Source organism: Varroa destructor, unplaced genomic scaffold (genome assembly GCF_002443255.2).
Source record: "Varroa destructor unplaced genomic scaffold, Vdes_3.0 BEIS01000004.1, whole genome shotgun sequence".
In the NCBI taxonomy this organism is placed as follows: domain Eukaryota; kingdom Metazoa; phylum Arthropoda; class Arachnida; order Mesostigmata; family Varroidae; genus Varroa; species Varroa destructor.
In genome coordinates this window covers 24,291,688-24,302,945 of record NW_019211457.1, presented here as the reverse complement: position 1 = coordinate 24,302,945, position 11,258 = coordinate 24,291,688, and the positions used below count along the sequence as shown (strand labels likewise).

At 40.8% G+C, this 11,258-nt stretch overlaps 2 protein-coding genes across 13 annotated transcripts; one reads left to right on the top strand and one right to left on the bottom strand.

The window, feature by feature from the left end:
- Positions 1-995: 995 nt before the first annotated feature.
- Positions 996-3,929, bottom strand: MED31 (mediator complex subunit 31). 3 transcript variants are annotated; one of them, XM_086988242.1, is made up of 3 exons: positions 3,796-3,929; positions 1,995-2,095; positions 996-1,335 (listed from the first exon to the last, which is right to left on the bottom strand). In XM_086988242.1, the coding sequence occupies exons 1-3, from the start codon at positions 3,796-3,798 to the stop codon at positions 1,158-1,160; spliced, it is 282 nt and encodes a 93-aa protein (XP_086844368.1). In that variant the 5' UTR covers positions 3,799-3,929; the 3' UTR covers positions 996-1,157. The 3 variants fall into 3 exon arrangements, with proteins under 3 accessions (XP_086844368.1, XP_086844369.1, XP_022658387.1); XM_086988243.1 differs by lacking the exons at positions 1,995-2,095; positions 3,796-3,929 and adding an exon at positions 2,374-2,750; XM_022802652.2 differs by lacking the exon at positions 3,796-3,929 and having other exon boundaries at positions 1,995-2,668.
- On the top strand, positions 2,865-11,193 carry LOC111249519 (poly(U)-binding-splicing factor PUF60-like). Of its 10 annotated transcripts, none has more exons than XM_022803488.2 (7): positions 2,865-3,021; positions 3,514-3,580; positions 6,586-6,896; positions 7,228-7,461; positions 7,688-8,267; positions 8,523-8,838; positions 9,226-11,193. In XM_022803488.2, exons 1-7 carry the CDS (start codon positions 2,986-2,988, stop codon positions 9,503-9,505), a joined length of 1,824 nt encoding a protein of 607 aa, XP_022659223.1. In that variant the 5' UTR covers positions 2,865-2,985; the 3' UTR covers positions 9,506-11,193. The 10 variants fall into 10 exon arrangements, with proteins under 10 accessions (XP_022659223.1, XP_086844364.1, XP_086844359.1 ...); XM_086988238.1 differs by lacking the exons at positions 2,865-3,021; positions 3,514-3,580 and adding exons at positions 4,297-4,435; positions 4,759-4,851; XM_086988233.1 differs by lacking the exons at positions 2,865-3,021; positions 3,514-3,580 and adding exons at positions 4,297-4,435; positions 4,759-6,498.
- The last annotated feature ends 65 nt before the right edge of the window (positions 11,194-11,258 follow it).

Below are 11,258 nucleotides of genomic sequence, written 5' to 3'. Positions count from 1 at the left end.
GTTCTCTGTTCATTTTTTTTTTGTTTGTACGTGAGTAAGTGTGGGCCAGTTTCGGTTTGAATGATCCATCTCATTGCGAAATCAGCTTTGTTGATAGACAGGCAGCCTAATAATAATTACCGAAGTCAATATAGCAACAGTATTTTATTGAAAATCGCAAGAGGCAACTTTTAATTGACCACGAACATCCGTCATTCCCTAAACTGATTAGCGACAAGAATTAGCACCGCGTACGTTTTTGGTGGAAGACACGTATCACTAACTCGTCAATTCCGTATTTTGACCTACTGCAATATTACCGTGCAACTATTCAAAACAACTACTTATAGTATATCAGCGTTCATGCCAAGCTGATAATATGTAAACATAAGCTGACAATTAAAGACCCGCCATTTACCGTGCGTTTACATGCGAAAAAAATGTTTTTCGAACGTCGCATTTTCTACCCCGTTGCTCGTAATGAACTTCTTATAAAAACAATCATTTTAATAACAAAAATCAACGCCACTAACAAATGGATAATTAATACTAACATAACAACTAAAGAAGAAGATGTAAATGCTCTATTTAGTATTAAATACCTCTATTAAATAAAAAAAGATAAAATAAAATATATTTACAAAATTTTACCCAGGAAAAATAAAATTAATAATAATAATAACAATAACAACATATACACCCTTTCTTTTAATGTAAAATGTAAAATATTAATTTGAAGATAATGAGAACGATATTGATAAATAAGATGAATAACCCTCTCAAAATAGTTAATACAAAAGTCAAGTTTTGATTTGACTTTTTTTTGTTTATTTCTTTCTTAACTTAACAATTAAAATTAATATATATTAATAAAATTATTGGATGTTTGATAAAAAAAAATATATATATATTAAGACTATTCCTATAATGCACTTTTTTATTTACAAGATCAATACTCTATATAAATTACTATAATTACTTAACGCGAATCTACCGCTATAAAAAACTAACTGACATAGTTGTGTATTTACATTCTTGCACTTTTTTATTACTTTCGCTTTCATACGAAATATTTACATTTTATTTCTTCATATATACAAACACGTACGCCTGTTTCTAACGCGTACTTACTAGCATATAAATAGACATCTCACGTTAACCACTCGAGTCTCGGAACCTTACTTAATGTGCATGGACGGTATGTTGTTCGCTCCGGTTGAAGGTGTTGCCTGAACCTGATTTCCCGTATTTCCAGGACACGCAACGGCGGTGCCCGTATGCGAAGCGCTGCCGTTGCTAGCGAGACCCGAGCTAGTGCCCCCGATATCCTTCGGATCCTGGCACTGCTGAAGTAACCTAGAAAGTTCAGAAAAATTGAAGTACTAAAAGAAAATACCTCGTGTAAATTGCTACTATACTATCCTAGCCAGTAAATATCCGTGAAGTTCATAACAGTTTAAGTTCTCTCTACGAATGTCTTCTACTTATAATAAACTGCTCCCGAGTTGCTCCCATTTTGCTGCACAACTCGGTGTTGCTTTTGCATCTTCCTAGAAATCTTAAATTAGCTGCTAGCTAGTTTTATACTACGAATACGGGTCTTCATTTTCCACCGGCTGAGAAGGCAATCATCGAAAAAATGGGCACGATCAAGAAACCGGTATTTAATAGATGCTTCAATTTTTGTATGTTTCATCCTTCGCGTGCAGTACTGCATAGTAAATCTTTCCTTCAGACACGAAACGAAGTGTACCTATGCAAAGTTTCAATCCTAGACCCCATCTTACAGTGACAAGAAATCGGCATCTGATGAAACGTCACCATGATCCACGCAATAATATACAGCTGTACTTTTCAAGGGCTTTCTTGTCAGTGAAGCATTAATGAGGTTAATAATTGTACCATTACTTAAAACTCAACGTATGTTATCTCTTTGTAGTATGATATGGTAGTGAGCAAGGAACGAGAATTACATTGCAAAAAAACAAGACGAAATGTATCCATGCCTGACCTACCTAGCTCGTTTTCTCGTGTAATGTTGCCAATGTAACAATTGTTGATCTTCAATGAACTTCGCACACTGTCCACTAGCGATCTCCCTTCGAAAGTGCTCATACTGTAGAAGCTCCAAAAAATATAAACACATTGGATACTTGATGAATTTTGCGTATTCTGGTCGGCTCCAATACTGAAGATATGACAAGTAGTTACAAAAACTTTTATCTTTGAAAAAGCCTCTCTGGGCCAGAAAGTTTAAATAATTGGGATTCGCCAGACACTGCACGAACTCTAGTTCGATTTGGAACCGCATTTTTTGCTGCTCATCAGTTTCTTTTGTATTCATATTGAACAGTGTAGTGCTATTCTAGCGTAACACATTCAGATTTTGCCGACCTCAAGCGCAGCATAAGCCTGCCTTATTATATGGAAGCCATACAACAATACTTCAGTGGATTTCGAGACGCTTGCGTAAAAGCGCAGCTCACAGGATCAAACGATATCTGCCAAGCGCCTGTTTGTCACCGATTTAATGCCACTTAACACATCCCATGAAACCATTCTATGTTCTAGAACAGAGCTGTACCGTACTATCGAACATTCGGAATAACCAAAAGCAAAAAAGAGTTTTTCTTGGGGCTGTTTTTGTATGGGTCTTGGATAAGTCCGACTTTCCTCTAATTAGCGCAGGCGTTAGGTCTTTAAATTGAGTTGTGAAAACTTTGACGACTACCTATTTATTGCAATTTGGAAACATATACGTCACTAGAATGTACACATTCATTAATTGTTTAAACTCTTAATATACTAATGGCTTATAAAAGATATCTCGCACACTACTACCGCGTTTATTCGCAGGTAACCCAGTTTCCGTACCCTCTGCACCTCTAAACGACAGAACGAATCTGCCATATTTGTTTTGTACAGTGAAACAGAGCGAAACGGAACTGATAACGATCGGATTTTTTGGTGTTTCCCAAAAAGGGGGGCTCCTGAAAATCAACATAGATGTACGCCACGGCACGGCAGCTACCTACGCCCCAGGTAATTCCTGTTATCTCGATTGCGAACTAATCGTTGACCCTGGAAGCACACATCGTTATTGGTAAATCGTCCCATACACGCTGACTACATCCTCTGCTGCAATGGCTGCCGGGATAGTTCTTGGAAAACCTGGTCGTCCAATCGAACAGACACCTGCCAGTGCATATTTTGCGACATTGTCCAAAGTAGCCGTAGTAGTGCAATTTGGTAATGAATATTTAAAGGACCTATTTTTTAAAACCTCTGGCCGAAATTAGTGGGTACAATAACTACGTATTTGCTAAATTCATCGACGAGTTTGAATCTGTGTCACAAATCATTTGTACTTAGCTGCATGAAAACCATGAATTATTGCACGAGTATAGTACTTTACAGCATGCTGTTTATCGTATAGAAGATAATGGCTTTCCGCCTTGATATTCCTAGCGAACAGATCGTTTACGTTAAGAGATCTATGCCTTCGCTATTATTTTTTTATATATATTTTTACAGGCGAACCTGGGCGGCAACGTCTGGCAGGCGGAGAAAGCAAAGAAGCCCAAGTTGGACAGCAAATATGGTAAGTTTGTCGTTATACGGGTCGTTGACGTGAAGGCTACAGGGATGCAAATGTCCTTGTTCTACCATGAGTCAGTTGCGCCTTACGATACGTTGTGTAGGATAAATGATGTGTTTGGCCTGCTTGCGTGACGCTGATTTTCTATTGTTTTTTTTTTCGCGTTTTCATGTTAACGACGCTTCGTCCCATGTTGTGGAATGTCCATGACTCCTTACCATGATGGCTGGCTCGTTGTTTGTCCATTCAGTTAGCTGCTACTTTCAGAGATCTCATTCGGTGTACTAATACAGCGGGAAAAAAAAAGGGGATATTGTACCACCATATGTTCTTCTGCGTTTTTCTCTCTTTCTCTCTTGTTTTTTTTTTAACTTCATTCGTGTGCACAGGTTTACCAACTGTAGACAGGTTCTGCAAACCGTAGGCTCCGCTGCGGCGGCTAAACCATGCCTGCGGCGGCGGCAACAACAACGGCCCCAGCTTTCAATCACGGCTGTATTGGGCCTCGAGGACCGCTATCGTAATACAGCCTCTTGTGACTTGGCATAGTGAAGCGCGCGTGTCGCAAATGGGCGTGCTGTAACTAACAACAGCAACAACCGATAACAGTTGACTGATTCTATCGAAACAGAAAGAGAGAGTGGGAGAGGGAGACACGTGCGCGTTGATGTTGTATTTTGATCTTTTCCTTTCTATTATTCCCTGTATCGCAATCTTTTTCTCGCATGAGACAAGTGCGAGCCAGAATCAACTCCAGCTTCTACGACTGTTACAGCAATTACAGCTACCATCTGTTGCGTCGTTGGCGGAGGTGCGATCAAGCCAACAAAGCACGCGAACGATCTATGGACAGTGGCGGTACGCAGATTTCAGCCGATCGTTTTTTAATCGTCATTCCAGATATTAAGGCTGTTCCAGATACAGTAAGGTGTGCTGGCGTGGCACAAGGTGTGAGACGATTAGTCGACCACAGGAGAATAGAATGCACGCAGCAACAATGCTTTCTACTAAAGCCCCTTCGTATTATTATTATCATCATCATTATTATTATTGTTATTATTATTATTATTATTAGTAAAATTAGTTTTTCTTCATTGGTGTAGTTCTTGGTGTTGATGTTTGCTTTTTTTTTGTTTGCCTTGCATCTTCCCACGTCCAAATGCGTGTGACCGGCAATGCAGCAAATATAACATTCGCGTCCATACACACTGTTGTGGCCGGCAATCGCATAAAGCTCAACAACAGCTGAAGAGGTGACGAAAATCAACAAAGGGGTAATTGAACGATGGAAATCGGAAGGCCAGGATCTGCGAAGACATACACCCGATCAGCTTGACAAATTCGCCGTTTCACAACTAGAATCATATAGAAGTTGATTAGAGATGCTCAATTAATATGCGTCACATTTTGGTGCTTCGGAGAAGTGTGCATATCGTAACAAGAAAACGTGTTAAATTGAAATATCGGCCTTGTTGGACCTCATCCATGTTCAGGTGTCGTGCAGATCCACCCGGAGGCCTATATAGTCTGATCTGCTTCAGTTGTTTATTAGTCATGTATTAGCCTGGGAGATGGCTTTCACAAACTGTAAACAAGGACGCCGGCGAGAACCGGTGCCTCGTTCGATTGATGTTCGTAGGGTAGACCGTTCCTAATCTGCAACGCTCTTTCAAGGACGTGCTCTCAATAATGCGATCAGGTTAATAGTAACTAACTAAGGCGCAAGTGCTAAGGCGCTTAGCAGGACACGCCTTGGTAGATCTAATTCGTGACTGTTATATATTGTTTTGATCTTTTTTCTCTTCTTTTCCTAGAAAATGAGTCTTGGCGACCGCCACTGCGCCGTGCCTTCTCGGTCGACTGTAACCCAGAACGACATCTGAAGGCTCTTAGAGACCCCTCGCCGGCGAAACTCCTCGACTCCGCGAGAGTTCGAGAGCAATTTACAGCAAATACATTTCGAATAGGCAACAAATAAGACACTTGGTTCTCGATATAGCGAGGTAGAGGTAGTGAGAGAGAGAGAGAGAGAGAGAGAGAGAAATATAGAGAGAGAGAGAGAAACAAAGCTTGTTTGTACCAAATAGTTAGCAGGTATCAGGTACCAACAAAACAGGCAAGCTGCCATCGAGCAAAGTGACAACTATGATTTTAACTCAACATCTTTCGTTCGCTTGAAACTATTGAGCGTTTGAAAATATTACCTAGCTCTGTCTGTAGTTTCCCGAACGGCCGTTGGTCATTGAGATCGAGTCTAATGAATAGCGGACCCTTTCATTCTTTGAGTATTGGACTGGCTGTCCCCGCTATTCAAATTGGTTGTATGTGACGGCAATGATGGCATTGCCCAGGTTGATATATTCTTTTTTTTTTTGTTTATTCCAGGTCATCCCGTTCAAGTTGAAAGTGTAGCCCCTCTACAAAGTGGCGGCCGAAATTTCTATACAGCTCACTACCCGGTAGTTTATTGCGATGTCCATTAGGTATACTTATGTTAAGTTTACATGCGAAAGATGATGTAATCCGACAGGTCATCTTTGATCACTGTTGATATTCTCGTCTGTTTTCTCACGCTCATCATAACGAGGAGTAAAAAATCGAATGGTTTACCTCTAATAATCTGAAGACGATGAGCGCACTCCACAAAAGTGTTACCCTAGGGCGGCTGGAGGCAAACTCATAATGTTCTGTCCTTTATAATAATAATTATTATTATTAGGCTTTGCTATTACAATCGTTGTTTTGCTAACTTCGAGCATTTATATTGTCAGAATCTGCTTGGCGGCAGAACCGAGACAAGAAAAAAAAATAGCTACAGCGAAAGAGCGTTGCAGATTAACCAGGAATGCACACTTGTCCATGAGTATGGTGCTGATAACGACGATCGAGGAATGGCGGCCATTAGTATTAATCAGTTTTTGGTAGGTGTAAACGTTCGTCGACGGTTATTTCTATATAGTTTTTTTTCTGATATTGGATCAATTTAGCTAACGGATAGTGTTTTACAGGTATCCAAACGGGGCCCGTATTGGCAGGTCCAGGTGCACTGAGGGAGCAGGCCCACGTCACTTTGGAAAAAATCAAGAACTTCCAGCTCCCAGAACTAACGCCCGAACAGCAGGAAATGCTCGACAAGGCAAAGAAGTATGCGATGGAACAGAGCATCAAGACGGTCATCATCAAACAGACGCTGGTCCATACACAGCAGCAACAGAAGACTTTGCAACGACATCAGGTTAGACTGCAAGAATCCTGCTGGCAAACAAAGACGTCGTCAAACTACACTTCTAGTCAAACGCTGATAGAGTATCTCGAATACGTAAGTCTGAATATAATAATCATGTTTAAATTCAACAGCGAAATACAGAACGAACGAACGAACAAACAAAAAAAAATCGGGAAAATTCAGCATCGCTTCTGTGAACCTAGAACCCTTTGCACCACGGCGAAGATCGCTGACAGATGGAGTACAGATTACAGCGGTGACTAGGCTATTTTGCGGTAAATGCATGTCGTTTAAACAATTGAGGTATTGCTAATAATAGAGGCTTATCAAGCATGAGTTATAATCTTCCTATCGCGTCTTATTTCATAAATAACGCAGAGAGCGGGTACACGTTTTTGCTTACATGCAATTTTTGGACTTACAGGCTCTCGTTCTAATGTGTCGCATTTATGTGGGGAGCATTAGTTTTGAATTGCGAGAGGACGCTGTACGTACGGCTTTCAAGCCGTTCGGTCCAGTGAAGGCGATAAACATGTCTTACGATACTGTTACACAACGACATAAAGGTTTTGCCTTTGTCGAGTTTGAATTACCCGAAGCTGCGCAGCTTGCCCTTGAGCAAATGAACGGTGTCTTTATGGGAGGACGAAATATCAAGGTAAAAAAAAAATCAAGCACAAGTTCTGCTACACTTTTGTGCATTGCTTACGTTTTCCATTAGGTAATATATTCCACTGCTCAGCTCTAAATTGTGAATCAGTGATTTTTCAATACGGGTATTTTTAGCAATCATTCTGAGTAATTTCGAGTGTTCAACTTGAGTGGAAGAGACAGCAATTTCATTAGAACTAAATTTATTTTCATATTTTCGCGTGTTTAATTAGGTTGGTCGACCATCAAACATGCCACAAGCTGCGCCAGTACTCGACCAGATCATGGAGGAAGCAAAGCAGTCGTCACGCATATACATCGCGTCAATCCATCAAGATCTTAGTGAAGACGATATTCACTCCGTGTTCGAAGCATTTGGCAAGATTAAGAGCTGTAAACTGGCACCAGGGGTACATCCCACAGAAAAGCACCGTGAATACGGTTTTATCGAATACGATACTATTCAGGCGGCTTCTGACGCTATCACCTCAATGAATTTGTTCGACCTAGGGGGACAGTTTTTGCGAGTGGGACGTGCCATCACTCCATCAGATTGTGCGCTTGGCAATCTCGGTGTTTTACTCCCAGTCGCTCCAGTTTTAGCCGGACCTCTACCGACGGCAGCAGCAGTAGCAGCCGCTGCTGCCACAGCCAAAATTCAGGCCCTCGAAGGCACCGTCCTGCAAGGCAAGCTCGGAGCCGATGATCTTTCACCAGGCAGCGGTGCCTTGCTAGCTGGGAACGGTGTTCCCACTGCTATGCCTGGTTTAGTCCCAAATTTGGCTGCTTTACCACCACCTGGAATTGTAACGCGTAAGTGCTCAATAGGACAAAAATGAAAAGAGCTTTTTCTTTCAAAAGAAAGTTTCTTTTGACTGAAATGCTTTTTAATTTGGCCTAGAAACGTGGCGCGCATGTTCATATCTGAATAGCCATGCCCTAGACAATACAATAGCAGGCCACTCGCCTACTGATGAATTCTTAAAATCAGTGTATCAGAACTGACTATCACACATTTTGAAAAATATTTTTAATGTAATTTTGACTTGTTTGATTTAATTGCTTTAGTTGATGCTGACGGCAAGCCTAAAGTTCAACTCCCGCCGCCTACTGTGTTGACTACGCTTCCGCCCATCGGGACGCCCGTGCCCATGCCACCGCCTCCACCACCGCCTGCTCAAACAGAAGGACAAAACTCTTCACCTCAGCTAAAGAAACCTTCATTCGAAGAACTGTTGGATGACGCGAGAGAACTACCGCTTCCGTCAGGTGATACGGAGGACCCCGAGGGAGATGTGGCCATCAAGGGTGGCGGAGCCCGGTTAGCCATGATGAGAAGACTCATGCGAACTAAAACACGTGACCAGTGTGTTATGATACTTAGGTAATGAGGAGCTTGACAAGAAAAAGGTTGTTCATTTGTTATAACCACTAATGAATATTTGATCCGTACTATTGGTATGAGTCAAAGCAGTATACAAAGATAGGACTTGATTAATTGTTGTTAAGTCTATCCCCTTAGCCCTTTTGTGCGCAACCTCAAAGTAAAAAGAATTTATTTTTATTGATATTACTAATTATACTCTGGTACAAGATGGAAATACGACGGCTGTAAGAAAGTGTTAAAAAACGTACCAGCCATCTAGTTTACTTCGGTTCTGTTGTTGGCTTTAATCGCGACCTACTTCACCTAATCGGTTCTGCCTACTTTGTCAACGTACAACTAATCCTTGTACCTCATTGCGCGAAATATATATCTATTTTCTTTCAGAAATATGGTTGGAGCGGACGAGGTCGATGAGGATCTGGAGCCGGAAATTTCAGAAGAATGTGGTAAGTTCGGTACCGTCAACAAGGTTACCATTTACAATGAAAAGCAGGGTGAAGAGGAGAACGCACCCGTTGAGGTGAAGATCTTCGTCGAGTTTTCAAAGACTTCTGAGATGCACATGGCTATCAAAGCATTGCATGGACGCTTTTTCGGTGGGCGACAGGTTATCGCAGAGATGTACGATGTATTCCTGTACGATAACAACAATCTGTCGGCCTAGGGGGCCGAGAATAACGAAGCACTTCAACACGAGGCTCCAGGAGCCTGGCTATCAGTTCGGCCCCGCTCTACTAGCAGCTCGCGAGGCGAGCAGTAAATGAGTCTTCTATCATTGTTTTGCCTACAGGTCGCGTGATGTCACGCTCGTGCAGCTATCGAACGTATTTAGCGTAATCGGTACGTGTTGGCAATTACCATTTGTCGAAATATCAAGCATCGTATATATCTGAAAGGACAACGAGTGTGAAAGACAAATGAACATGGTCAGATTATACCTGAACTATTCGCCAACAACATCAAAATACTCCGCTAAACAAGAGAAGCCACTGCACAAGCGCCCGGCATTACTCGGCATAATTTATTGTATGTACTCTACTTTTAATTTATTTATGGCTGAGTCATAGGCCACTATTCGCAGATATTGCTGATAGATCAGATAAAAGACAAAGCAATGAATGTATGTGTGCGTGCGTGTTGGCGACAAACGTGGTTAGCCTACATTTGTGTCAGTCGATACTGCGTCTAATCTTTGTGTGTGTACAAGTAATCGTCTTTGGAAACGCGATTACCATTATTGACGCGATTACGTTCATCGCAAAAAAAATGCTTCCATTAAGCCGGCCTAGTTCTGTGTTAAGGTTCTTCCGCCCAATTCGCACGGCTTTCAAAACTAGCGAATAAGGTGACGCTTACGCTGATTTTTAGTATTATTACCGCATTATTTTTACGATGAATTGTCCGAACCAACGGTGCAGAAGAACAGTTCAAAGAAATGAAGATAAAAAACTCTTGTGAATTTATTACTACCTATAATGCATTGTGTACGTAAAGTGTAACAAGCCAAAATACAGAATCACTGGTTGGATTTTTTTCGATTAGTAGACATCACGTTACTTGGCAATCTTATCACATGATCGATTTTTCCCTCATGAACGAACCAACCACGGGCGCAAAAGCGCTGTTATAGAACAGGGCAAAAAGGGAAGGGAATGTACTGCAGTAAAGCAGTGAGAGTAGTTTTTTCCTAAGTAAAAATATGCTTGCAGCACATTCAGGCCCAGATTCACATGCTATTGGCATAATATTTGAAATTATATGGTTAGTAGCTTTTTCTAGCGTCAGTATAGGGTCATACCGGTTGAAGCTGCTGTGACTGAAACGCGCTGTGTTGAAAATGTACTTTATTAGGTATTTTTCCAGCCCGTTCTAGTTAAAATCAGATCCCTGACAAGCAGCTGATCGCTGGAATAAATTCTGAAAGGATATTTGAGGGCCGATGACTAAGCTCAATTTCTTGTTTACCATCATCTCTGTAGACGTCGTGCATAAAATAGGAACAATAGAACATGTGCGTATGTATATAATTGCTAAATAGTTCAAAATGAAAAAATAGCTGTCATTACGACTGTGACAATGGTGTATACGAGTATAGAGCTCTCTTCGAGGAAATTCCACAGACAGTCAGACGCCACGAGATCATTAATAGTATGTATATAAATATAAATAGATACCACATTACACATATATATGTATATATATATATATATATATATATATATATATATATATATATATATATATATATATATATTACCTACGTGACAGGTATGTGTATGAATATTCAAACGTAAACCAATCGTGTAGAAAAATTCACAATGAAAATAAATCGGATTGTGTATAATGTGAAAATTTGATTTTTCATTTATCGTTGCCAAAGCATAACAGGGCGGTTTAGGCTTTTCGAAACAAAGAAT